This window comes from Lepidochelys kempii, chromosome 23 (genome assembly GCF_965140265.1).
Source record: "Lepidochelys kempii isolate rLepKem1 chromosome 23, rLepKem1.hap2, whole genome shotgun sequence".
Lineage (NCBI taxonomy): Eukaryota > Metazoa > Chordata > Testudines > Cheloniidae > Lepidochelys > Lepidochelys kempii.
In genome coordinates, this window is record NC_133278.1 from 1,680,970 (window position 1) to 1,708,075 (window position 27,106).

A 27,106-nucleotide genomic window follows, 5' to 3' on the forward strand; every position below is an offset into this window, starting at 1 on the left:
TTCTTTCTCTGTCCCTAACTCCCTGTCTCCTGGCCTTTGATGTGAGGCCTCCCATCCTGATACTAGAAGTTACTGATGCATGGCTTTAGGACCATGCAGTGTAATTAACATACTAGTTTAGCACGAGGAATGCACCGAGCAGGGAGAGGTGGTAGATAAAAAAAGGGTTTGTTTATTGGCTAAGGTTTCCGATGCACGAGGGCAACATGCTTTGCTAAAAGGTATATAACCTTTGTATAATCTGTATTCGGGGTCCCCTCCTGGCTAGCAGGGGGGCACCACGCTCGAGAGTAATAAACTTAGTGTTTTTTGGGAACTCGGCAGTTGTGGACTTGGTTCATGTGCCTCAGCCTAGATTCAAACTGTGTGTGTCCTATCAGGTATAATTCGCAGCAGTTTTGTCCGTGTCCTATCAGGTATAATTCGCAGCAGCCTGCTGGGTAACCTTGGGCAAATGACTGCCCCGCTCCATGCCTCAGTTTCCCCACCTGTAAAATGAGGCTAATCATTCTGAACTGCTTTGAAATCTACTGCTGGAAAGTGCTGGGGAAGAGCTTGGCATTACTGTTTCATCCTCTTCTGTGAAATCAATTAAAAAAAACATTCTGAAATGGTGCCTTTTCAAATAACTCGTGTATTGCGGGCTGTCAGCCTCGGGGGCGATGGACGTGGAGTAGGGCCTGGCCTGGAACCGGAAGCAGCAGCTCGCCGTGTGTATCCTCTAGATTCACAGAGGGACACCCGTGATCCCCCAGTGATCCGTGCTCAGCACAGCTAACAGGGAAAGGTTGTCTGGCCCCGGACACAGACGCACTGGCCCAGGAACCAATCCTCGTGCTAGCGATTAAGTAGCGCGGGGAGGGGGACGACTATTTTCCATGAACTGCCCCCCCTCCCCGGTCAGAAAATGCTGATTCGTCAAAATGAAACTGGTCCACGGAAATGTCTCTGTTCCTGTGACACTTTCCTCAGGGCCAGGCTGGTCCGAACCAGGGCCAGAAGCTGAGCCCCTAAAACAGCCCCGAAGCCAGGACCCGCAGGTAAGAGACCCAGGTTCAAGACCCTGAATCAGACCGAACTGTGATTTCCACCTGGGTCTCCTAGGTCCAACCCTGGGGGTAGCCAGAGGGTGCTCTCCCCTGTGATTTTTCGTGAACAGTTTCCAAAAGCCTGGTTTCCAATCCGCCGCGGCGTGAAGGCAACTGTCGAACCTCGCCCTCTCTCACGCGGTGAAATTCTCGCTTTCTGGCCAGCCCGGTCCCGCAGCGACAGTCACTCGTTCACTGGCCCCGGCGGGGGCCAGAACGGGCCGATTGCAGGGAGCGATTCTCAGCAGGGCCCCTCCGGGAACCGCCTGGTCTGGTTCCCCGTTAGCGCCGCTCTTTTTTAACTCTTTCCGTTACCAGGCACCCGGGATTTCTATCCAGGACTGACCGTGGAGGGTCTCTTTGCACGGCTGGTACTGCTGTCTGAATCCCCTCTCCCCCGGTTGGAAAATTACAATGAAAATGAAACAAAAATTCTTGACATTTTCAGTGGGAAAATTCAACTTTCAGTCAACAAATATTTCCCCCCAATTTGGGGGGGCGTGTCTGAAAAAACAAGCTGTTGTCGGGGGACGCAGATGCTTGGTGCAGTCAGGTCTGTTCAGTGCACAAGCCGGTTTTCCTGTCAGGGGCAGAAGCTGTGGGAAAGTTCCCAGTTTGGGAGGCCTGGGTGAGGCTCCAGGCCCGAGGGGCTGGGAATCCACCTCTGTCTCTGGGCTGTTCAGTTCCTGCTCCTTGCTACGTCTCCACCCGGGGAGGTGTCTACATTTCACTTCCTCTTCCTCGTTCCCGGGCACCCTCCCCATCCCCAGGGTGTCACCCTGTCTGACCATGGATCTCTGGCCGGGCTTCACCGTCCCGCTGATCCTGCTCACGGCCTTCTTGCTTCTTCTGCTGTGGAGGGGGCACGTGGCCAGGCAGAGGAACCTCCCTCCGGGCCCACGCCCGCTGCCCCTCCTGGGCAATTTGCTGCAGTTGTGGGGACCGTCGTTGTTACAATCTCTGCTGGAGGTGAGTTCAGGTCCTGAACTGATTTCTCCCCCTTCGCCCCAAGGAGCAGGAGCCGGCGGGCTGGAGACTTGCACAGCTCCGGGCTGATTCTCGTGAGCTTACACTTGGAGGCAGAGGGAGACACAACCCTGCCTACAGAGACACTCTCAGGCTTTCCGCCTGGCGCATCAGGGGCCGGCGGAGCCCCAGAGGGGAGGCTGCACCCGGCTCTTCCTAGAACAAACCCCACCTGGGGGCAGGAGCTTCTCCTGAATGTGGCCTAACAGGCAAAGGGCCAAGCCACCCTGTCCTGCCGCCCCCCTGCACCCGCATGGGCAGAGAGGCAGGAGGAGAGTCCTACAGGCCAGATGTTTGATTAGGCTCCCGGGCATGTGCAGATCTGTAGCTGGAGTAAATAGAGCTGTGCTGATTTACACCAGCTTAGGATCTGGCCCCAGGTGTGTCCTTTCTGGGGCTGCAATGGGACAGAAGCCCAAATGATTTTGGCTACAGAGCAGCCCTTACGGCTAATAGCTCGTCTGCTTGGCCATATTTAATATGCAGCCGTGAACGAGCTGCTTCCCTCACTGGGTGTTATGTTGAGCTGGGTGGGGATATTTTCACGGGCAGTGTAGTCCCGTCGAGGCTCGGCACGGCCAGGCTGAATTAATCCCACAGCACAGTATGATGGTGGGAAGTTACCCCAGGCCGGGGTGGGTCGGCGGGACAGGCGCTGGGCTGGCGAGCAAAAGTTCTAACCCAGAGCGGATCCGAAACACGTTTCTCGGTTGGGTTGGGTTTTTCCAGCTTGTGGAAAATTTTGAGTTTTTGTCAAAAAGTGAAAAGCTCTGGGGCGTTGGCAATTGAAAACCATACCCAGCCCCACCCATCCAGGCTTCACAAATCTGCACATTTGTGTTTGGTCGAAAACAATCGGGGAAAATAACATTTCAATGGACGAAAACAATCGGGGAAAATAACATTTCAATGGACGTTTTTCGACCAGCCCAGTGCGTGGCTGTGGATGTACCAGTTTGCTTTGGTGCCTCAGTTTCCCTGTCTCTAGAACAGGGTCGGGGATAATACTCACCAGCCCGCTGCCACCCGGGGTTAATTAGCTAAACGTCGGGCCAGCGTACGCATGTGTAGGAGAGCCGTATATCCGAAAGTAACGGACGCTTCTCCGCTGCAGCTCAGAGACAAGTACGGGCCCGTGTTCACCATCTACTTGGGGCCTCAGCGGGTCGTCGTGCTGTGGGGCTACGAGGCAGTGAAGGAAGCCCTGGTGGACCAAGCGGAGGAGTTTGGTGGCCGAGAGGGGTTAGCTCTTGTGGAGAGGACCAGCAAGGGCAATGGTAAGGAACAGTCTGGTTCACGGCATCATGGCAGCTCAGGTTGGGATTCAGCATCCTTGGACGCTGACGGAAAATCCAAAATGCACCCAGCTCTGGACCAAAGCACCCTGAGGTGAAATTCACACCTTTGAAAAATCCAGATTATACCCCTGGCCCCACCAGAGGTTTCACCCCACAAAGGAGCCTCGACACAGGGCCTGGAGTCCACTGGGGGCTTTGCTCCTGCTATCGATTTCCCCGGGGGGGCGCTCAGACACTGTCCTCGTGGTTGTCGGGGACGGAGAGACAGACAGAAAACCTGTGATTCTCCCCAACTGAGTCTGGGCCAGCCCCAAGCATTCAAACATTCATAAGCCAGCTGCCAAAAAAACCCTGAGGTTTTTTTTAAAGCCAAATCACCAGCTATTTAAAAAATAATGAATTTCAGGTCCTTTTCTTTCACCTCATGTTTTCTGAGTCTCTAGGGGTCAGCTTTTCAAGCTTTCCCCCCCCCACACACCCATTAAGGGTAGGAACTTCTTTAAATACAAGCTGAGGTTCTCAGCTAGTCACGGGACTCCAGGAGCTGGGGCTTTAAGGACAAACTCCCAAAGCCGCGAGAAACGGCAGCACGGCGTTTTACCCACGATCTCTTGCAGAAGAACTTTTCTCTGCAGCGATCAGCTGGGGAGCTCACTGCTGGGGCGGGGCTGAGACTCGAGCCCCGTTCACTGGGAGGCGCGTGCCCACAGAGTGCCTTTCTGTGCCCAGGGCTTTTCTTCAGCAATGGGGAGACGTGGCGCCAGCTGCGCCGATTTTCACTCACCACCCTGAGGAATTTCGGGATGGGGAAGAGGAGCATCGAGGAGCGGATCCAGGAGGAAATCCAGTTCCTGCTGGAGGAATTCAGGAAGACGGAAGGTATCCTGGCTTTGGTATTTCAAAGAACTGGGGTTGGTCCAACGTGAATTGTCTCCCACTGTCCCCCGCATTCCTCGTCCCATGACTCCAGACTCCCGGGAATTCCCACCTCCTTTTCCCTGTGTTATGACTCCAGCTGGGGGGTTGCCCAGGGAAATTTTTGACCATAAAATATCCATTCAAAATGATGCTGCAGGGCCTCATGGGAATTGTAGTTCGGGTACCTCATGTTCCCATTCTCCTATACAGCCTGGGCAATCTGGCCAGACTACGTCTCCCATGATGCATCACTTTCTCCCCTCTTGGTGAGGGTCATGTGTCAAAGCTGTGGTGCATCATGGGAGATGTAGTCCAGTCAGAGGGCCAGGCCAAGAGACAAGAAGCATGAGGCACATGGGGCGGAAGCAGGAGGCTCCACGGCACCAAAATATCAGCATCAGCCGTGGGGGATCTGGGCAGCCCACCCCCAGCCCTGTGCCCCGCTCTCTGCGAAAGCGGAGAGGTCAGGAGCTCGGGGAGCGGCAGGCGATGGGAACGGAGAGAGAGGCTGGCGACGAGGTTGGATTTCAGCTGGAAGGAGCATGGGAACCAAGGCTTCAGGAGTGGTGGGGCACCGCCCAAGCAGAGGAGACTCAGGGGGCCTGGTGCTGACGCAAGCCATGTGCGCCTCCCCCGCTGCAGCAGCCCTGGGGCTGCTCTAAGTTACCGCCCCTACTGCCACGGTCATGCCACTGGGCAGGGTGGGATCTCTGGAGTGCAGACCCGCTCCAGCCATGCCCCTGGCATTTGAGGCTGGTGTGGAGGAGGTGCAGAGTCATCCGCATGCCCAGGCTCTCTGTGCTGGGTAGGGGGGCTTCCTTTGCCCCTCCAGCCCCATTGCGCCAGTGGGACCGAGCCCCACGACTAAGCGGCTCTCGGCCCTTGCTGCCAGGGACACCCTTGGACCCCACCTTCGTGCTGCGGCGCTCCGTCTCCAACGTCATCTGCTCCGTGGTCTTTGGGGCTCGGTTCAGCTACGAGGATGAGGAGTTCCAGACGCTGCTCAGCCTGATCCAGGCGAACCTCCGGCGCGTGGACACTGTCTGGGTGAAGGTAAGAGCCCCTGTGGGGTGGGTTAGCGAGGCCCGGCCGAGTTGGTCCTTTGTATCCCACCTGTAACCTCCCCCCAGGTGGGTCGTCAGCGGGGACTGGATCGGAGCGCTCCAGCCCCAAAGCGCAGGCCACGCTGCCGGTTGAACTAAAGGAGCAGCTCCCTCAGCTGGTAGCGGTAGTAGCTCATATCCACTCTGTGGACCAGCTGATAGAGGGGGAAAAGGACACATTTGATCAGCACATACATTGTCGTGGCTCCCCAGACCTGGCCAAGATCAGGGCCCCGTCGCGCCGGGCTCCGTCCAGACCCCAGCCGAGATCAGGGCCCTGTTGTGCCGGGCGCTGCCCAGACCCCAGTCGAGATCTAATCCCGTCCTCCAACATGCCGGCGACTCCTGCCAGCTGGGTGTCACTGCCGATTTTCCAAGCACGCCCTCGGCTGCATTATCCCGGTCGTTAACGACTCGTCCAGCATCAAACAGGGAGTCCCCACTCGCCTGACCACGCCCCAACCCTGCCCCGCCCCCGCCCCCGCCCCCCCGCCTCGTCTTCCTGCCCTGGAGCCATGGGCAAACACCCAGATACGCAGGCCCTGGCTTGAGCCATCCCAACTCTCTCCGCTTGCTTTGGAGTTTAGGGGTCCCCTCCCCCCTAGCTAGACGCTGCTTGGTGCCCCCCCACGTGGCTTAGGTGCTCTTTAACCACTTCCCCCAGGCCCCACTTAATGCTCCCCAGGCCTAGGCATGGCTGAAGGGGGACCTCTGTGGTGCCCCAGGCCTCATACGGAGACCCCTGCTCCGGGGGGCTGGGGGATCTCGCCCCATGTGCGAGGAAATCACTTGGCACCCACTGCGACCCCTTCGTTATGCCCGGCAGCTCTACAATCTCTTCCCCACTGTCATGGACCACCTGCCCGGCCCGCACAACCGACTCTTCGAGAACTTTGAAGAGCAGAAGCGCTACGTGGCCGGCGTCGTCCAGAAGCACAGAGAGACCCTGGACCCGTCCTCCCCACAGGACTACACCGACGCCTTCCTCATCCGGATGCAGCAGGTCAGGGCCGTTAGCAGCAGGGACGGCAGGGCTGGTACTCCTAGGTTCACTGATTGCAAGGCCAGAGGGTCCCAGTGTGATCATCTAGTCTGACCTCCTGTGTAAACCAGGCCTGGTTTGGTTAAACCAGATTAGCTGAACTGGGGCAAAGCCCCCGGTTAGACACACTGATTCTGGTTTAGCCTCCACCTGTTCCTATCTAGAGCTGGTTGGGAATTCAGCGAGAAAAACATTTTATCGTTGAGAAATGCCAATTCGGCAAAACCGAACCATTCCACAGGAAAGGGTCGGTTTCAAGGGATTTCTTGATTAGAAAAAATTTTGAAGGTTCAAAATTGTCCATAGACCCCGTTTCCAAATGAAAATTTTCAGTTTTCCAGCTGAATGTGACTTTTTTGTTTTGAAATGTGAGCTGCGTACAAAGTATTTATTAGATTTTTTTTTTTAAAAAAACGCTCACAATTGAAACAAAACGACCTGGTTGAGTCACTTTTCAATTCATGAAAATGTTCCAAATTTTGACATTCGGGACAGAAAACAAAATGTCCAAAATCTCGAACATTTTCACAAGACAGGGAAACTGCTACCCAGCACGATCTAGACCCGCTCGGGTGACGCTAACCCAAAGAGAGCCTGGTTGAAACCAACATCCGAACACGATCTACCTCTGAATTTATCCCGCGTTATCAGAATATCCACCTTGATAGTCCATCCTCCCAGAGCTTGAAATCAGAGCACTCGATAAAGCCGCAGTTCTGCCCTGCAAGGGACTCATGACCTCTCCTCTGCAACCCTTGTCTCTAGGAGGAAAACGATCCGGACACCAAATTCCACCATGAAAATTTGATTGTCTCGGCACTCGATTTATTTTTTGGGGGCACGGAAACGACCAGCACCACGCTGAGATACGGGCTGTTGATTCTGCTGAAGTACCCTCATGTCACAGGTCGTTACTGGGTCTGTCTAGGGGCTCCGGCTGACCACGTCACAAACAACCCCAGATCAAGCCCCCACCCAGCAACCTGGGGGAAACTAAATAGCCTTCCTTGGGAACCCTGCATAGGCAGTATTTTCCCCATCCAGGCATTGTATCCGGGGGGTTAAAACAAAGAAAACTTTATTCCTGGGTTCCAAGGCCAGAAGGGACCCCTATGGCCATGGGACGTCCCAGAGAGAATCCCTCTTTCAACTGGAGCCGAGCTTTTAGAGAAACAACCAACCTTGGTTTGAAAATGGCCAGTGAAGGAGAACTCCCCAGGCTTTGGGATGTGGCCCTGGCTTAAAAAGTTGCACCTAATTTCCAGTCTGATTTTGTTGAGCTTCAGCTGGTGGGAGGAGTGTGGGGGAGGGTGGACAGAATAAAATTTAGGAAAGCCAGCAATTAATAAATCAACAGCACCTGTTAGGTAAGATGCCCCCCCAGGTAACTGGACCCCCATCTTCCCCCCACAGCTGTGAGTAGAGAATGAGGCAGGAATATGCTCTAGAACTAACTGTATCCCTCCTCTGCTGCGCCCCACTCACCGTTTGTTATCCAAGGCTGTCAGGGTGCAGAATTCAAGGAGTCCAGACCACAGGCAGGTCCATCTCTGGCCCCTATAGGAAGGGCTACTTTGGGGGCACAGTGAATTCAGCACTGGTATCAGCTAAGCGGCTGCTCTGCACAGCTGCAGCCCGAGCGGGCTCCGTGTTTCACTCACATTGGTGCCTATCCTGAAGGTACCTCAGCTCTGTAGTGAGCATTCACATTGAAACCAAGGGTGTATCAGACCCTCCACAAAGCCACACACAAGACACTTTTCCTAACCCTCCTCTTTCGCCCCTTCATGTTTTGTCCAGAGTCTACTTACCCAACCACAGCAGACTGCTATTTGGTTATGGTGACCCCTCACCTTAGCCACATTCGCTGCAGTTCTCTTATTCTTTCGTTTCCCAGGTGGGATAAACATGTTTGATTATCTCCCGACTTAAAACTTAACTGATTTTTGACCAACTTGCCCCAAACTGTCACATGAGTGAAATGCAAATGAGGCATGGCCCATTTGTCCCCATGTTGACCAGCAGATGGCAGCAGAGAGCTCCCACTTTATGGAGCCTCTGTCCACCCGGTGTTCCCAGGCAGTTCCGGGCCGCTCCGCTCCCTGTTCACCAACAAGTGTCAGGGCACCCCAAGGGAGAGGAGGACCCCAGTGCTGCCCAGATGCTGCCCCCCCCAAAGAACTTCCAGTCTATATAGCTAAAGGAAGGAAGCCCAGGCCTGGAGTTTTGTCACAGCTCACCCAGGAATTGAACCTACCACTCCTGACTCCAATTTGGCTCTCTTAAGCACAGTCCTTGAAGGACTTCCTTACCCTGTCTCTGTGACTGTGTGTTATGGCAGGCTAGCTGGGAATTGAACCTAGCTCATCTGAGCATTCACCCGTTGCCGTCACCATAAGACGAGCCTTGAATACCGTCGATGGGCTGGCACTTGAGAAATACCAGCACACCAGGATAAGGGAATGGCAGAAAAAGTGACCTTCGGCCCGGCTCAGCTCTTAACTGTTTGGTTTGTACAGAGAGAATTCAGGAGGAGATTGAGCGAGTGATCGGCCAGGACCGCACCCCCTGCATGGAGGACAGGCCCAAGATGCCCTACACAGATGCTGTGATCCACGAGATTCAGCGGTTCGTCGATATCTTTCCTCTGGGCGCTCCCCACTCGGTGACACGGGACACCAAGTTCAGGGGATACGCCATCCCTCAGGTGAACCCCGTCACGTAAACCTTCGTCCCACACCCGAGCTGGGCGTCTTCTAGGTAGAATGGGGCGGAGCGGGGATGTTTCCATTCTTGGGTCTTTTCAAAAAAGCCGGGGGAAAAAATTATTTCAGGCTGGACCGAAAATGAACAATTATTGAATTTTTGCAGAGAATTGAAACGTAAAAAAAGAGAAAAAAAATGGTTTCCTGGTGAATGAAAGGGTTTGTCTCAATCTTGCCCGTTTTTAGAGATTTACATTTTTTTTTGTAGTAAAAGGAAATTTTGAAATGAAAAGTGGACTCAGACTGAAAAACAACACCACATTTCACTTCAGAAATATCCAAATGAAACAGATTCCCCCCCTCCCGCCCCGAAGTGACCAATCTGGCACAATGGCCATGGATTCCTGAAACATTTCCGCCTCGCTGTAGCTGCGTTTTTCACCGAACGAAGGGTCGGCCAGCTGCCGTTCTGTCCTCGTGGGGCCCCACTCCCCAGCTCCCTGCGCAAGGGGGCTGTTGGATGGGAATGATGAGTGTGGGGCACCAGCCTCGAACGGGTAGAAACGACGACACAAGGCCCTCGTGTAACTTTCTGGCAAAGCTGCCCTCTAGTGGCTGGTCCCCTCAAGAATAGCTGTAGTTTGAGAATGAGGCTGAAAGTCACGGGTTCAACCCCTGCTAATGACTGGTGTAGGGGGTTGTTACCGTGAAACTGTCATGGTTTAATGAGAGGGGGGTTATTTATAGCACAGCCAAGCTCTGGAACATGGGGCTAACGAACCTTCCTTTGTGTAGTTTGTAGCTCGCTGGGGCAGGGACCGTCTCTCGCTCTGGGTCTGTGCAGCGCCCGGCACAAGGGGGGGCTGTAGGAAGGGCCCATGAGAAGGCATCAAGCCCAGCCCCAAGCAGGACCCAATACCTCTGGGGAGGCAGACGCTGGTCCATCTCTCGGGAAGGTCCATAAGCATCCGCGCTCTTGGATCTGGAGCCGTTTCCACTAAGCCAGGTCCGAACTCTCCCCTCCAGGGCACGGCTGTGTTTCCCATCTTGCATTCTGTCCTGCACGACCCCATGCATTTCGACGACCCGGAGACCTTCGACCCCGGGCATTTCCTGGACAAGGCGGGTAGATTTCAGAAGAACGTGGCGTTCATGGCCTTCTCTGCAGGTCGGTTCTGGGCTCCTGGAGAGCGCCTCCTTTAGCAGCTGCATTCGCGGGGTGCCGGGGGGCAGAAGCAGAGATCCATCTCCATGCCATGCGCGCCGGAAACGAGGCTCTTTGCAAGTCCGCCAGCATAGATCCTGCCCCTGTGCACAGGCCTAGGCACCCAGAACACGTAGGGCTTACGTCACCTGGGCTGGGTGAACATCAGCAGATGAGTGAGGGCTTGGGTGCATGTGTGAGAGGTGGGGGGACAGTGTGGGAGTTTTGAAGGACGGGGTCTCCTTGTCTCCCCAGCCCCCTCCAGACGCCAAGCCAGGGAGATGTTCCCTCAGGTTCTTCACACAAAACCCGCTGTCCCGGCTCCCAGCTCCCACACTCCTCAGAAGCACCCAATGATTTCATAGCGGGACTCCTTGCACTGCTGTCAGAGCACCTCCTCTGTTCAGTAGCTGGGCAAATTGGAGTCCCCAGGGTCCTCCCTGGAGTCCTTGGCTTGTGTGCGGGAAGCAGAACCCAGGTGTGGTCAGGACGGGGCATTAAACCCAGCTGCCCAGTCCGGGGTGTCACTTACAGCAGCCTCAGGGCTGCTCTAATTCATGATCCGCCCCCTATGGGCCCTACAGGGCAGGGAATAGCCACAGTGCAGCGCACCCTGGCCACACTCCCGATCCGCCCCCTATGGGCCCTGGGGGGCAGAGAACAGCCCCAGTGCAGTGCCCTCCAGCCAAGCCCGGATCTGCCCCTTATGCTGGCGGCTGTGCAGGGTAGGTGCAGGGCCCTTACACCAGCCCCACGCCGGGCAGGGAGGCAGGGATTCGGAGGGAGCCGTTCCTACCCAGAGGGGCCTGAGCATGACTGAGAATCGGGCCCTGGGGATGTTCATCCTCAGTCTTCTTTACAGGGGGTTACACAAAGGCCCCCAAGCAAATAACGCCCGTGGCTCTTTGCAGGGAAGCGGGTGTGTCCCGGCGAGGGCCTGGCCCGCATGGAGCTCTTCCTCTTCTTCACCTCCATCCTGCAGAGCTTCGCCCTCAGCTCGCCTGCCCGCCCGCAGGACCTTGACATCACGCCGGAGTACCACGGCTTCAGCAAGGTGCCACGCAGGTACCAGCTGCGGCTCGTCCCCCGGTGAGCGCCGCAGTCATGCCGCGGCGGCCAGGCCCGGTTCCCCGGCGGCCTGCACCTTACACCGCGTGTTACACTGGTGCGAAACACTACCAGGGAGAGGCAGGAGCATTGTGCACACGAGAAAACCGGCAGCATGGCTGTGGAGGGTCACGCGTGGGCGGGTGTCCCTGCCCTGGGGGCCAAGCCCTGCATATGTGTCTGTCTGTCTGTCTGTGCGTGTGTGCTGCCCCCTGCTGGAAGGCCTGAGCCCTGCTCTGCATGCGTGTGTCCGGGTCCCCCTGGCGGGGGTGGTGGCTCAGCCCTGCGTCCGTGTGCGTCTGTCTCTGCCTGGGTGTGTGTGCAAAAGGTGCACTAGACGCAGTGGCCATGCCCCTGGTCTGGCTGAAGCCGACTCCCGTTCGGCAAGAGGAGCAGGTGAAATACAATCCAGTTTCGCTGTGGTCCGAGTGTCTTTTTCGTCTTGTCCCTTGAGGGAGGAAGGAGGCCGGGGGCAGACGGAAGCTGGAACGGGCAAGAGCTGAGGAGAGGAGCAAAGACTTCTGGGATGTTGCGCCACACCCCGGGGGGGACCTGCCCCCTGAGAATCCCTCCCAGGGTTTGCAAACAACGCTCTGCAGCAAGGGGCAGGACTTTGCCCCCCCAGTGCCAAGGGCCAGAACCACCTCTGGGCCAGGGCACCGCTGCAGTCCCACTGGCTGCGACTCCCCCACAATACAGACGCAGTCGGTGAGCGGGCCAGGGTGGAGCCGGCAGTGGGCCGGAACTCAGGAGAGCTGGACTCTGTTCCAGTCCTGGGCAGGTTACTGCCTCTCGTTGTGCCTCAGTTTCCCCCATACCCACACGCACCCTTTGTGTGGCTGGGGCGTGAGCTCTGTGGGTGTGTAGAACGTCAAGCGAAGTGGGGGATCCTGATCTCCGCCAGGGGGCCCCAGGCACTGCTGGTGGGGGAATAATAATTACGTACCCGCCGGGTAGGAAGCCAGAGGCCTGGCTCGGGTGGGGTGAAGTCCAACTCCCTGGGAGTGGGGACGGAGGAACCTGAAACCTTGCTACCTGCCCAGCACATAGCAGAAGCTGGCCCCATTGACCCCAATGGAGCTACAGCCCATTCACCCCAGCTGGGGCCTGGCCCCATTAACCCCAATGCAGCTACGGCCCATTCACCCCAGCGAGGGGCTGGCCCCATTGACCCCAATGGAGCTACGGCCCATTCACCCCAGCTGGGGCCTGGCCCCATTGACCCCAATGCAGCTACGGCCCATTCACCCCAGCGAGGGGCTGGCCCCATTGACCCCAATGGAGCTACGGCCCATTCACCCCAGCTGGGGCCTGGCCCATTAACCCCAATGCAGCTACGGCCCATTCACCCCAGCGAGGGGCTGGCCCCATTGACCCCAGGGATGTTTCTTGTTTCAAATGAGCGGGGTCTCTACACACTCGTCAATAGGACACTCTGTGCACACGTCCGCATCCCATTGACACAGCCGAGAGCCGAGGGGGCAGGTGCGGCCGGGCGTCTCCCCCGTGCTGGGAGAGGGACCAGTCACTGCGTCCCCGGGGGGGTTACACTCCTGGGGCCTACGTTTCCTCTAAGCTGCAGCCGCACGGCAGTCTGCCAGCTCTGCACAGGCGCTCGGTGCTGCAGCGGTGAGAGATGCCTCCCCCCCAGCCCCAGCCCTGCCGCGGCGGGGAGAGGGGCCCCAGCCCAGCCCCGACCTGCCCTGGCCAGGGGAGAGCCACCATCCTGCGGCACCAGCCCAGCCCAGGTGCTGCTGTGGGGCGAGCTGGGGGGTTCCTCTCTCCCTGGGGCAGCCTGCACCCCAAATCCCTCATCCCCGGCCCCACCCAGCAGGAGCCATTACCCCCCACACCCCAACCCTGTGCCCCAGCCCTGAGCCCCTCATCTGCAGCCCCACCCCAGAGCCTGCACTCAGCCGGAGGCCTCACCCCCCCACACTCCAACCCTCTGCCCCAGCCCTGAGCCCCTCATCCCCACCCCCACCCAGCAGGAGCCATCACCCCCCTGTGACGAAGCGGGACTGTTCTTAATGTTTCCTCTGAATAGTGTGGGGGTGCCTCAGTTTCCCCTAGGCAGTTTTTAAGTCTCTAGGGGGTGGGGTAAGGGTGTTTGATCGTTGCAGAGCCCTAGAGGGCAGGTGTGTGCAGGGGTCTGGGCACAGAGAATGGCCGACACCCTGTTTCCTGGCCACTGACGGCCTGGGCCCTTCCCCCCTGCAAGGTGAGAGCTAAAGGGTTGGAGAACAAAGGAATCAGGTGCCCTCCTGGCCCGGGAAAGCAACAAAGCGCAGAGGAGGAGGGGGTGGAGAGAGTTTCAGTTTGGGGCTGGCTGGAGACATGGAGTGAAGGGCAGACGTGGTTGTCTGGCTCCCTGCCCCCCAAAATGGACCCAGCTGAGGGGTCCGGTTCTCTTCACCTGCAAGCTCTGTGTTAGACCATGTTCCTGTCGTTTAATAAACCTCTGTTTTACTGGCTGGCTGAGAGTCCCGTCTGACTGCGGAGTTGGGGGGCAGGACCCTCTGGCTTCCCCAGGACCCTGCCTAGGCGGACGCACTGGGGGAAGCGCACGGAGGGGCAGAGGAAGCTGAATGCTCGGAGGTCAGACCCAGGAAGGTGGAAGCCGGGGGAGCTGTGTGTCCTGCAGACAGGCTGCTCCCCAAGAGGAGACTCCCCCAGAGTCCTGCCTGGCTTCGTAGGGAGCAGTTCCAGAGCATCGCCCCAGGACTCCGTGACACCCCCGCACCCCAACCCTGTGCCCCAGACCTGAGCCCCTCATCCGCGGCCCCACCCCAGAGCCTGCACCCAGCTGGAGGCCTCACCCCCCCACACACTCCAATCCTCTGCCCCAGTCCTACGCCCCTCCTCCCCGGCCCCACCCAGCAGGAGCCATCACCCCCCGCAACCCAACCCTGTGCCCCAGCCCTGAGCCCCTCATCCCTGGCCCCACTGCAGAGCCCGCACCCAGCCGGAGCACCCACAGGGAAAATGGTGGGTGCTGGTCACCCAGTGGCAGCCCCCCATCAGAACTTCCTCCTCCTGCCATCGCCTCCTGCCCCCCAGGGCCGTACTGATCAGCACCTCCCCAAGGGTGTGGGAACCAGCCTCCAGCCCCCTGGCCAAGTCATGTCGAATTGCCTGTCTCCAGGGGGACAGCCTCCACCGGAGAGAGTGAAACAGAACACCCTGTAGCCCGGGGTCTCGGGGGAGAAGGTTCCAACTTCACCTTCCAGCCCCAGGCCAGGCAGAGTGGGGAGGAGAGCTGCCCACATCCTGGCAGAGGGCTGGAGCGGCTGGGCTCCAGGCAGCGAGGGGAGTGCCTCCTCCTCGGCCCTTTGATGTGGGTTTAGGTGGGCTCGGAGCACGCCTACCACATCCGTCCCTGCAGGTAAGCGAGGCGGGAACGCCCAGCCAGAGGATGTGTGGCTGCGTACTCCTAGAAACTTCGGCGCTTGTTTGGGGACTGCAGGCAGCAGGCGAGCAGGGGGGTTGGAGGATCTCTGGGGTGCCTAGATGTCTGTGCCCGTGTCCTTTTCTGGAGCTGCGTCCTTCCTCGGGCAGGGCCCAGCTTTCTCGCTTTTAGCACCGGCTGCCACATGCAGAGACTCACCTCCACGTGTTAGTGCGGAGGCAGCGTGCGGGAGATCGCCGTTCGGCTCCGTGTCCCACACACGGAAATATCTGTGTGCGTTCTTCGCAGGTCACTGCCCTTCCCCAGCTATCTTGCACGGGTGTTTCTTGGAAGATCATTGCTCTGCTGCCTTGATCATAAGACTTGGCCACATGGCCTGGGCTTAAACAAGCAAACAGAACAGCCTCAAGGACCTGGATCCCAGAACGGCTTTGACACGGGATGTTTTACAAACCCCTCGTGATTCCAAAGGCATTCAAAAGGCCAGCACCCCAGTGACTGGTGGCAAAGTCACCCACGGACTGTCAATTTCTGAGTTGCGCCCAGCTCTGGGGAATACCTACACACCCAAACACCAGGTGACCTGGATCATCCGTCCCAGGTACCACGAGATTCAGCTCCTGGAACCCACATCTGAGCCTCCAGCTGCTCCTGGCCACCGGCTCCCCGCGCAATGGAGCTCGGGGGATCAGCCACTCTTGTCCTGGCTGCTGGCATTTTGTGCCTGGCTTTGCTCTGGGAGTGGAAACGGCAGCAGCAAAGCAGAAAATTTCCCCCTGGACCGATTCCTCTGCCGCTTCTGGGCAACGCGCTGCAGCTGAGCCGGGGGGATCTGTTCACATCACTGATGGCGGTAAGTCAGCAGCATGTGAAAATCAACCCTTTGGAGATTCCCAGGGAAAAGCCAAGCGGAGCTAAGGTTGAGGGTCCTCACCTGTACCTTAGGGTAAAATATATGAGAGGGCTGTAATAATTTTCCTACAACCGAACATTGTAAACCCGATTGAGGTTACACTTAAAAGAAATTCAAACATGTTAAATAACCTTAACTTTGTCCTTTGACACCCCTAATACACGTGCGATTAAGTTCAGTGTTTGTGAGCTCAGCAAAGATGAAGCCGATTTTTACAGGCACATTAGAAATGTTTCCCACTTATTTTGTCACAAGACAGAGTTAACTTTAACTCAGAATTTCCTGGGTTTATAATGAGCTGTTATGGGCTAGTTACAATTCCCCTATATCGTGTACTTTACTGTACGTTATTGAGATGTATTCTCAACCGTACCTCCATCTTGATGGACTCGTTGTCTGGGAATTTCCACGTGTGTGTGTTTCAGTTAATAATTCCATACATCGACAGTAAACAAGAAACTGAACGTGAACGTTACCATGTGATATTTCGGAAGACATCAATGATCAGCCTTCAATCTTGTAATGAAGTTTAAGGGTTGGATCTGCTGGCATGCACTCTCTGCTCTCACCTGCTCCGGAGCCAGAGAAATGCAAAGTAGCCAGAGGGAGTGCATATCAGATTTCCCCTCTGCCTCCTGGCCTTCAGTTACCCACACCTGCCCAGCCACCTGAGAAGATCTGGTGCTACAAGTAGCTTTTTTGGGGGGGAATACGATTAATAGACACTTTTTGCTGTTTTTCATAACTGAACGGCGATTTGTCAACCGAGGCTGATGCGTCAGAGCGTCAGAAAAACGCGCACAGAATGGCCCTCTCTCCAAAGGGCCCATTGTTCTCCACGAGTGCGCAGCCGGGAGTCTGCCCTGATTCCAAGTCTCCCGGTCCTTTCTCAGCCCAAGGCGAGCTCAGCTATTGTCTAACAGCCATCGATTTTTTAGCCCCCCCTGAGCAAGTGCCATTCCCTCGTTAAAAGGTTTTTCTACGTATATTCTTCTTTGGAGAATGAAGCAACAAACATAATTCCAGTTCCCACCTGAATGCCCGGTGAGTAATTGGCGTCTCGGTGGTGTGATACATTTGATAAATGCTCAGACAATATCATATTGTTTTGTAATCTAGGCAGGTTTTCGCACCACACCCAGCCCCATGATAAGTGGGCCGGGGTACCTCACAGCTGAAATGCAAATGAAACGAGAAGAGAATGATGCAGGGTCGCTGAGTCACCCCTGTGGAAAAATGTAGGGGCCAAATCCTCAGACGTCACTTTCGCTGATTCCCAAAGGGCCTCCCTGGGCTTGGACGGGGAGAAGTTCTCACAAGGGATACTGGCCAACAGCTGATCCTTTCTCTAGGCCCGTATTCCTCCCTCGTCAGTGCAGCATCTGGTCTTTCCTTCTTCCCATTGACGCTCCTTCCCCTTGCAGCTGCGGGACGAGTACGGCCCGGTGTTCACGGTGCTCCTGGGCCCGCGGCGGGTGGTGGTGCTGTGCGGGCACGAGGCGGTGAAGGAGGCCCTGGTGGACCACGCGGAGGAGTTCAGTGGCAGAGGAGGCATGCCCTCGCTGGACAGGATCTTCCATGGTTATGGTGAGCAGGAGGGCACAACTGGCTTGCAACCTGGGCAGCCACCGCGTTCCTCCTTGTGGCCGGCTGCCGGCCGCCGGACCTTGCCGGAGCATCGCCCCGCCCTCTACCCAGCTCACCAACCGGTCGGGAGAAGGGCCCTTGTCTGGGTTCACCCCGCTGCTCCAAATCAGGCAGAGCAGGGATGAGAAGCTGGTTCTGGCACACCCCGGGGGGAGCGCCCCACCCCCCCGTTGGGTATTCGGGGGTCACGGCCACTCGCTCACTCACGTTTCTTTTTGTCTGGCTGGCGGGTTTTTTGGTGACTGGTTTCCAAAAGGCTCGGAACAAAGACAGATTTCAAAACTAGGCTGGCCAGTTTTCTAACTGCACAAAACCGAACACCCCTGCCCTGCGCCCTGCCCCGCCCCTTCCCCAAGGTCCCGCCCCTGCCCCGCCCCTTCTCCGAGGCCCTCCCTGCTTGCTCCATCCCCCCTCCCTCCATCGCTCACTCTCCCCCCACCCACACTCACTTTCACCAGGCTGGGGCAGGAGGTTGGGGTGCGGGAGGGGGTTGGGTGCGGGCTCCAGGAAGGAGTTTGGGTGTGGGAGGGGACTCCGGGTTGGGGCAGGGGGTTGGGGTGCGGGAGGACGTTTGGGGTGTGGGGTCCCTGCAGCCCCTAGAGCAGGGGTTCTCAAACTTCATTGCTCCACAACCCCCTTCTGACAACAAAAATTACTTCACGACCCCAGGAGGGGGACCAAGGCCCAAGGGCTTCAGCCCCAGGTCCAGGACCTGTAACCTGAGCCCTGCCACCTGGGGCTGAAGCCCTCTGGCTTCAGCTCAGTGCTGGGTGATGGGGCTCTGGCTTTGGCTTCATCCCCAGCAAGTCTAAGCCGGCCCTGGTGACCCCATTAAAACAGGGTCACGACCCACAGTTTGAGAACCGCTGCCCTAGGCGCAGGGTGGCCAGGGAGGCTCTGTCTGCTGCCCTTGCGCCCACAGGCACCGCCCCTGCAGCTCCCATTGGTTGCGGTTCCCAGCCAATGAGAGCAGCGGAGCCGGCACTAGGGGCGGGGGCATCGCGCGGAGCCTCCCTGGCAGCCCATGAGCCTAGAGGCCACAAGGACCTGGCAGCCGCTTCCGCGCAGAGCTGGAGCAGGCAGGGAGCCTGCCTTAGCCCCGGTCCCCTGCTGCGCTGCCGACCAGACTTTTAACAGAGCCACCAGCGTCCCTTTTCAACCGGGCGTTCTGGCAACCCTACGCCACAAGCACTGAGATTTTGGGCTCACGTGGAATTCACTTCTGGATCTCTTTGACGTTGGCCCGTCCTCCCTTATTGGACTGAGCGGTCGCAGGGCTGGGGGGATAATGAATTCCCGAGGTCCCCTAGGGAACTATTCAACTTCCCCCTGAGAGCGACCCAGAATCAGGGGCCAACGCCTTCACAAGGAGCCATTGATACTGGGGGGGCTTGGTTTTCTGGGGCTCAGAGGTGCAGTACCCACAACTTCAACTGGGGGCAATGGAAGCTCCCGGTGCTCAGCACCTCTTTAAATTCAGACCCCAGGGGTCTCACACTGGGCAACCAAAATCAGTGGCCATGGAGTCCCATCCAGTTCATCCTCTGTTGTTTCCTAAAATGCATTCACCTGTGATTGGCTAATAAAGTGTCCCACAATTTCTGCCCCGCGCTCCTCGTTAGAACCCTTGGGCTTCACACTCGATAGCTGCTCGTCACCCTTCTGATCGCTGTCGTCTTCCCTGAGTCACACCACCTAGGTTAGTCTCTGGAAGGCCTCGCTCGGCCCCCCTCCCTAGAGTAGCTGAGCTTCTCAGAGAGCTGATCCCCGGTGCGCCCCGGGAGGTGGGCGTGTAGCTGGATTTGCACTTTACACATGAGAAACCGAAGTGTTTATGTGTGAGTCACTTCCCCTGTAAGTACTTCAGTCACTTGTCTGGAAAATGGGAATTATACCACAGACGGGGAGCCAGTGGCAAAGTCGGGACCCAAAGCCAGCCCTCTTGAGTACCAGGCTGGCACCATAACTACAAGACCAGTCTTCCTATAGCTCCTTTAACCTTTCCCCTGTGTCGGGGTCTGCCATACCCTGATCACTTCTCGAAACACCCCCCAGCTCAGGAATAACTCCTTCCACACAGTTAGCATGTCCCAGCCTGGACCCACCGTGTCTAGACTAGCTGTGTCTCCTAACACCGGAGGTCAACATTCAGGAGCGGGCAGATACAAAGGTAGAGTCCAACTGCTTGATGAGAACTTATCCTGGGGGTTAAAAGAACATGTTTGATGCCAGGAAAGCCAGCAAGATGCCCTGAGGGATTCCTAAGCAACGTTCAACCGGTTTCACCGGATGCAGCGTTTAGCAGAACTGGGCCTGTCTTGCAACAGCAGCATTTGAGAATAATGACTTTGACGGGACTTTGACTTTGAGCGATGGATTTCTCCAGGCAAGACAGCCAACCCAGTTTAACGATCCCACTGATCCACTTCATTTTCTGTTCACAAGCATGTTCTTGCAGACACCCCTCCATTCTCTCCCTGGCTGGTTGTCATTTGTCCCTCAGCCCCGTCTGTTTCCCTCTCTCGTCCTCAGGGGTCATCTTAGCGAACGGCGAGCGGTGGAGACAGCTCCGCCAGTTCTCGGTCACCACCCTGAGGAATCTGGGGATGGGGAAAAGGACCCTGGAAGAGAGGATCGCGGAGGAAGCTCGGTGTCTGGTGGAGGAGATCAGGAAAACCAAAGGTTTGTGTCTGTCACGTCGGGGCTGCGGGGCCTGGGTGGAGGGTCTAGGTTCTCCACACGCGGAGGAGGGGCAGGGGATCTCTGTTGCTCTCGCTGGAGGCTCCCTGTGTTGAGCTCTTCTGAAAACCTGGCCCGTAGAGCCAGGCCTGCTGGGCCCTGTTCCTCTCCCGGCCTCTCCCTCACTTCGTGCCTTGGGCAGTGGGCATCAGCTGCCCAGCCATCGGCTTCCTCAGCTCCAGAGCAGAGAGGGTCACACTGAGGAGCGGAAAGGGGGGCAAGTCCATGCATCGAGAGATTTCAGTTTCTATCTCCCAAGAGTTGGAAAAGGATGAAAAATCCCCCTGGTCCCAGCTTGGCGAGGAGGAGGGGGCGCTGCCCATCCCCACGCGTCATTGCCCCTCGCAGTGAACCATTAACCCCAGGCGGCTTTGATGGGCGAGGGATATTCCCCCTCTTGCTGCTCCTGGCATCTCCCGGCAGCTGAGCACAGTCTGTTCTGCCACCCCAGGTTCTCCCTTCGACCCCAGCCTTCCCGTCAGCCACACCGTGGCCAATGTGATCTCCTCCATTGCCTTCGGGGACCGCTTCGACTACCAGGACCAGACGTTCCTGAGCTTACTCGACGTCATCCAGAGCCTCTTCCTGGAGCTGACCAGCCCCTGGACGCAGGTGGGTGATGCTTGCCGGGGTCATGGCGGGTCTGTGCAGCCCAGGTCAGGTCCTGGAGTGGCAGCGAGCGAACGGATCCTTGGAAGGAGAGCAGGGAGGGAGCTAGGAATCCAGGCTGGATTTTACAAGGTATTTAGGTGCCCAAAGATGCACCTAAGTACGCTAGGCACCCAACCCCCAAGTGTGACTTGGGAGCCTGTCTGCATCTTTGTAGATCTGGCCCTTCATCCCTGACCGCTCCCCATCCTGCTGCAGTTGGATGGAGAGCCATCACCGGGGGCTCGGTCCTGAAAAGATCCCAAGGCCTTATCCCTCCTACTGGCCCCAGTGCGCCACCAGACACCTGTTACAGAGGGCAGCTAACTTCACAGCTGCTGGTGTCTCCCACTGAGCTCATCCCTCGTCCCTTGTGCCTTCCCTGGGCCCAGTCTGATGCCCACCGAAGTCAGTGGGACCCTGGGTGTGGATGGCAAAGCAGCAGGCGTGGCCCAGCACACCTGATTGCTACAGCACTTCATACCTATGCCTTTGGGGTGCGGAGCAGCCAGTCTGTTGGATCTGGGGCACACACATGTGAGTAGCTCTATCCAGGCATGGCACAGAAATTGGGCCCGGCCCAGAAAACCGGGCTCAGCAGCTCACAAAATGAGACTGTGGAATCCCAGCTGAGGAGGCGGGACATCTTGGGAGGGGCAGAAGTGGGGTTCCTCCCAGCCCAGAACCAAAGACGCAGGCGGGGATTCCAGGGCTGGCCCCCGCTGGAGATTTTATCACCAGCCTCCGGGGTTCTGGTGTCTTTTCTAAAAGCCCCAGCTCCTGGAGTCATGGGCTCTGGGTCAGACTCTTAGCCCGCCTCTTTTTTCTAATGCAAGTTTGCCCTCGTGTGTGCAGAGAGGAGCCTGAAAGCACAACGCCGAGCAGCTGGCCCATGGACGGCTCTCCAAAGCCATCGTTAGTCTTCTTTTAAAATCTCAGGATTTTTAAGCCACTCTTGCGATTTTGAGGGCCAGACTCATGATTTTGAAACGCCTGGGGATGGCCTTGCCACTTGCGGCTGCTCCTGGGCTGCTCTGAGCCAGCCGGGGGAGCAGTGAGACGGAGGTCGTCGGGCTGCCTGAGCAGCCAGTTCCCGCTTGACGTCCAGTCGGGGCGGGCTCACGAGTGGCCGCCCCCTCCTTCTCCACGCTGCTAAAGGAGCTTTCCATGTCTCTCCCGCCTTCCCCCCGCAGCTCTACGAGATGTTTCCAGGCATCATGCGCTTCTTACCCGGCCCCCACAACCGGATTCTTAAGCACGTTGACGTGCTGCACAACTTCGTCACCGAGCGGGTGCAGAGGAACCAGAAGACCTTGGATCCTGGCTGCCCTCGGGATTACATTGATGCCTTCCTCATCAAGATGGAAGAGGTACAGAGCTGTGGGGGCCAGGGTGGTATTTTAGGGGGGTTCTCCAGTGGACTCTGGGATATTCCTTCGCACAGGCTGGGAACCACAGAGCCAGAGAGCATCACCACATCTGTCCGTGACCAACGGCCTGTAGAAAGAATCCCCTTTATCTTCATCCCGGCCACGCCCTGGCTTTCCTTTCCCTTGATGAACACCACAAGTGACGGGTGGTCCATAATTCCCTTGTGTCGCTTTCCTGGGGCAAGAGTTCGATGCACTGGGCCTGATTCTCCACTGCCCTGCACTCAGCGCAGTTATTTACCCCAGTGCAAAGTGGGCGTGAGTAGCGTCTTAGGCCCGCTCGACTTGTTCCGGGGCAAACAACCCCACCAGGTCAGGCCCATGGTTACCAAACCACCTTTCCCATGCAAATAATCCACGTGCTCAAGCAACGGCATTGGAACCCCTTCACGCTCACAAGATAGCGCCTGAGAGAGTTGTGCATACCCAGGCAATGCCGTGTGCCTCCAAGCAGCCCCCTCCTCTGACCTATGGTATTTTGTGAGAGAAATAGGAGTGTTTTGATCTGAGGCTTTAATGCTGCCTGTTGATTCAAAATACTGCGTTAGAAATATTGAACGATCAAATTAACGTCCTCATTAGTTTTTCAGGTTAACTCACAAGTGTATTGGTCTGGCCGTGAAACCAGAGACGTCAGCCATGAATTCTGGAGCTGCAAATATTTCTCTCCTCTGTTTGTCACCCTGCTGTTTGGGCATCATTAGCTATGAGTTTTTTGGGGTTTTTTTATTTCCTCTTTCAAGGAAAAGCAAAATCCGCTGAGTGAATTCCACACTAAGAACCTGGTGCTGAGCGTAGTCCACTTGTTTTTCGGTGGGACAGAGATGGTGAGCTCCACCTTGAGATACGGGTTCCTGCTCCTGATGAAATACCCAGAGGTACAAGGTAATTAGTAGGGCTGGTTTAAAGGTTTCCGACAGAATGGGTTTCTTCCCCTCTATTTCAACAACATTGCGTTTAGAAAAGATCAGAAGGAAGTGTTCAGAAAACAGCCATGTCCCAGTTCGACAGTTTTGGAGCAAAACATTCCAATTATTCATCTTGATTTTTCTTAACTTTATATTATTGCAACTCGAAAGAAATGAAAATGTTCAGAATCGAAACCAAAGGGCTTTGACCCAAAATGATTTTTTTAAACATTATTTTTGGCAGGAAATTCTTAAATTCTTTTGTGGCTGTGATGGTTCCATTTTGGAATCGAAACGAATTTTGAAATCACCAAATTGCCCACAAAATGGATATTCTGGTTCGCACTGTTTTGTTACCAGCTGTTACTCCAGCTGTGCCAATCAGGATGGAGACTATCGGTAACTGAGCCAACCGCGTGGACCAGAGAGCGAATCCAGAGCCCTTGTCTGGCCTCTTTCCGTGTCTTTAGCCTCTGTTATGGAAGCACTGGCTTCTAAGAAACTCTTCTACTGTATATAAGGGTGGAGCTGGGGCTGGTGCCGGGTTGGAGAATCTGGACTCCACCCCCCACCCCCACCCCAGCTCTAACGGATGAGGTGGACTGTGTGGTTAATTCACTAGACTGGAGGTCAGCTGCTGACCCCTTGTGTGAACTGCTGTCGATCACTAACTCCATACTGGTTAGTTCTCCGCCTGTCAAACAGGGGTAGTACTCCTTTGTATCTTGTCTACTGAGATGTTAAGCTCTTTCAGGCAGCGACGGTCTTACCACGGGTACGTACAATGGGACCCTTGTCTCAGACAGGGCCTCTCGGTGCTACCGAAATACTAATAAGAACAGTTCAGGCAGCAGCGGGGCAGATCCCATGACCTGCCCCTAGACCACAACTTGGCTGGGGTGTTTCATGCCACATGCTCCCTGTGTCCATAACATGCCTTCCACTGGGGTCTCGACAGAAAGGGTGCATCAGGAAATCGATGGTGTCGTCGGCCGAAACCGCAGCCCAGCTGCTGAGGACCGAAGCCGCATGCCCTACACCCACGCCGTGCTGCACGAGATCCAGCGATTCAGCAACATCATCCCTCTGGGGATTCCGCATGCAGTGATCCGAGACACCCAGTTCCAGGGCTACATGCTGCCCAAGGTGCTGAGTCCAGAGCTTAGTGCGAACGCCCCGTTTACGTTTTAAAATACAACACACACACCCCCGGCGGCCACCCTTCCTGGGAGCCTGCCCTAGTGTCTGTGAACATTTCTGTTTCCCTCTCTTCGCGTTGTGCTCTGCTTAGCTATCGCTCTGCACCCCAGAGACAGCTGCATTTGAGATGTGGCTTTGAACAGACACCAGGATAAGATGATCGTCACCTGAGCTTGCTCAGGACCAGAGGAAATATGTGCATGCGCACACATGTCGAATACAGTTACGGGGTGCTCTCAGGCGTTGGCAGGCCTGGCTCTCCGTCGGCCTCTGTTTTATTCTCTAAAAAGATCACTACAAATCTCTGTTTCCATGGGTGGGACAATCAGGCTGGGGTGTTGGGATTTCCCCAGCCACGAAGTGGTGCTAGGTTTCAGAGTAACAGCCGTGTTAGTCTGTATTCGCAAAAAGAACAGGAGGACTTGTGGCACCTTAGAGACTAACCAACTTATTTGAGCATGAGCTTTCATGAGCTACAGCTCACTGCATAGGATGCATACTGTGGAAAGTGGTGCTATTTCTCCATCATTCACAGCTGCAGTTTGGCTCAGAGGAGAGGGCCCAGGACTAGGCATGGGGAGACCCAGGGGTGCAATTCCTGACCGGCTGGGTGTGGCAGGCAGTGCACCGAGGCGAAGGAGAGCTCCGACTTCAAACCAAGCCCCTCACGCCTGGCTAGCCGGTTTGCACAAGCCGTGCCAGCATCCCACATGCTCTATGGGGCTGTGCTGCTGACTCTGGCTCCTGGGGAGAAGGCAAAGCAGGTTTGCTTTGTGGAAGGGTGTGAGAGCCTAGCAGTTACAGCGAGGGACTAGATGTCAGGACTCCTGGGTTCTTTCCCTGCCTCTGTTGTATACATGGGTCCCAATTCTGCAAACACTCACACGTGCCCTGGCTAAAATAGATTGAAACTAATGAGGAAGCTCTCCCTGTGATAGTTAGAGCTGGCCAAACAACCAGAACCACCTCTCTTACTAGGGGACAGATGTTTTCTGCGTGCTGGGCTCTGCCCTCCGGGACCCCAGACACTTCAGCGACCCAGAACGCTTCAACCCTGGGAATTTCTTGGATGAGAACGGCGGCTTTAAGAAGAACCATGCTTTTGTGGCTTTTTCCTCAGGTACCAGCATTTCTCCCTCTTCCCCAGCCCCCCATAGATCAGGCCTCATTCCTAACAAATGAACTCCTTCAAGGCTAAGTTGCGGGAGCATGGGTGTGACTGCGGAGTGTTGAGCTCTGTGCATGGAAGGGACGGGGTGTCTTGTTCACTCTCTGGGACAGTCAGCCAGGATTCCTTTATTTGCCTTTGTTCCCCTAGGGAAGCGGGTGTGTCTGGGCGAGGGTCTGGCCCGCATGGAGCTCTTCCTGGTCTTTACTTCCGTCCTGCAGCACTTCACTTTGCAGTCACCCGTCGACCCCCAGGAAATTGACCTTGCCCCAAAAGCGAGTGGATTTTGGAACATACCTCCCGAGTACAGGGTCTGTGCCCTCCCCCGCTGAGGAGTCGTCAGCAGACATGCCAGGAGCGCAGTCACTGATTGTGAAACAAACAGGGTAAGCGTATGATGGCCCCAAGGTAGCAAGGCTGGACCTGTGTAAAGGAGGAAGTTTTTCCATGCTACAATCTCATTTGTAGGTCTTGACGCTGCATATTCCTGGACAAGTTACTGCTGGCGGTCACTCACGTTTTTTCTTTTTAATGCCAAGATATCTCCAAAGTCGTGCACAGTTCTGGAATGGAGAGAGCCCTCAGATGGGGAATGCTCATGGTTTTGTGGTTGATGCACAGGATGCCTGGGTTCTATTCCTGGCTTAAGTGGTGGAGCTTGGGAGTGTGGCTTATTAGAGGAGAGGATGAGGAAGTTGTGCTCATGAGTGTCTGTAGGATTGGGATCCAAGTATATGGCAGAGTCCGGAAAAGAACCCAAGAGTCCTGTTTCCTAGTCCCCTGCTCTAACCACTAGACCCCCCCACACACACTTTCCTAGAGCTAGAAATCCTCAGAATTGCTAGCTCTGGGAAGGGAGTGAGGGTCTAGCACAGCGGTGTCCAATAGAAATTTGATGCTAGCTATGATGCTAGCCACACTTGTGGTTTTGAATTTTTCTTATTCACCACATTATAAAAAAGCCACGTGCATTAGCCACAATTCAATAGCCTATTCATCACATGTGGCTAGCGGTGAACGTATTGGACACTGCTGGTCTAGCAGTTACAGCAGGGGAGTAGGTGTCAGGACTCCCGGGTTCTTTCCCTCTCTCTGCCATATACGTGGGTCCCAATCCTGCAATCACTCACGCATGTGATGGCTGAACTAGATTGAAACTGATGCAGGAGCTCTCACCATGATAGCTACAGCTGGCCACAACAAACAGACATGTCCTTTGAGAAAAAATGAAAATATATATTTTTATTTCAGAAAGCTGTGAGTCGGGGAGGGGGAATAAAAGAGGGAGAGAGTGGGGCTCACCAAGATGGTGTGAAATGTTTTGACATATTTTGCTGTAAAATAAAAACTTTGGACTAAATTTGTATCTTGGTCAAAGACATTTTTTTGTCAGAAAAATATCTCGCCGTGGGAACAGCAGATTGAAGCCGAAAGGGGTGACACCCAGAGGGGAAGGGAAACCCTGCTTCTTCAGGTTGGGAAGAACAGGGTAACCCCCTGGCTTCACTGATTAGTGCTTGCAATGTGCTTTGAGATCCGCACATGCAAGGGAC

General features: G+C 56.0%; 2 protein-coding genes across 3 annotated transcripts; both read left to right on the forward strand.

Annotated features, from left to right (window-relative positions):
• Window positions 1-891: 891 nt before the first annotated feature.
• On the forward strand, window positions 892-11,985 carry LOC140902153 (cytochrome P450 2B4-like). 2 transcript variants are annotated; one of them, XM_073321914.1, is made up of 9 exons: window positions 892-1,040; window positions 3,229-3,391; window positions 4,142-4,291; window positions 5,223-5,383; window positions 6,260-6,436; window positions 7,241-7,382; window positions 8,995-9,182; window positions 10,207-10,348; window positions 11,296-11,985. In XM_073321914.1, exons 1-9 carry the CDS (start codon window positions 924-926, stop codon window positions 11,475-11,477), a joined length of 1,422 nt encoding a protein of 473 aa, XP_073178015.1. In that variant the 5' UTR covers window positions 892-923; the 3' UTR covers window positions 11,478-11,985. The 2 variants fall into 2 exon arrangements, with proteins under 2 accessions (XP_073178015.1, XP_073178014.1); XM_073321913.1 differs by lacking the exon at window positions 892-1,040 and adding an exon at window positions 1,754-2,057.
• Window positions 11,986-14,941: 2,956 nt separating this feature from the next.
• Window positions 14,942-26,898, forward strand: LOC140902154 (cytochrome P450 2G1-like). The gene is made up of 9 exons (XM_073321915.1): window positions 14,942-15,753; window positions 17,238-17,400; window positions 19,993-20,142; window positions 20,651-20,811; window positions 22,041-22,217; window positions 23,021-23,162; window positions 24,144-24,331; window positions 25,364-25,505; window positions 25,704-26,898. The coding sequence occupies exons 1-9, from the start codon at window positions 15,574-15,576 to the stop codon at window positions 25,883-25,885; spliced, it is 1,485 nt and encodes a 494-aa protein (XP_073178016.1). The 5' UTR covers window positions 14,942-15,573; the 3' UTR covers window positions 25,886-26,898.
• Window positions 26,899-27,106: the final 208 nt, after the last annotated feature.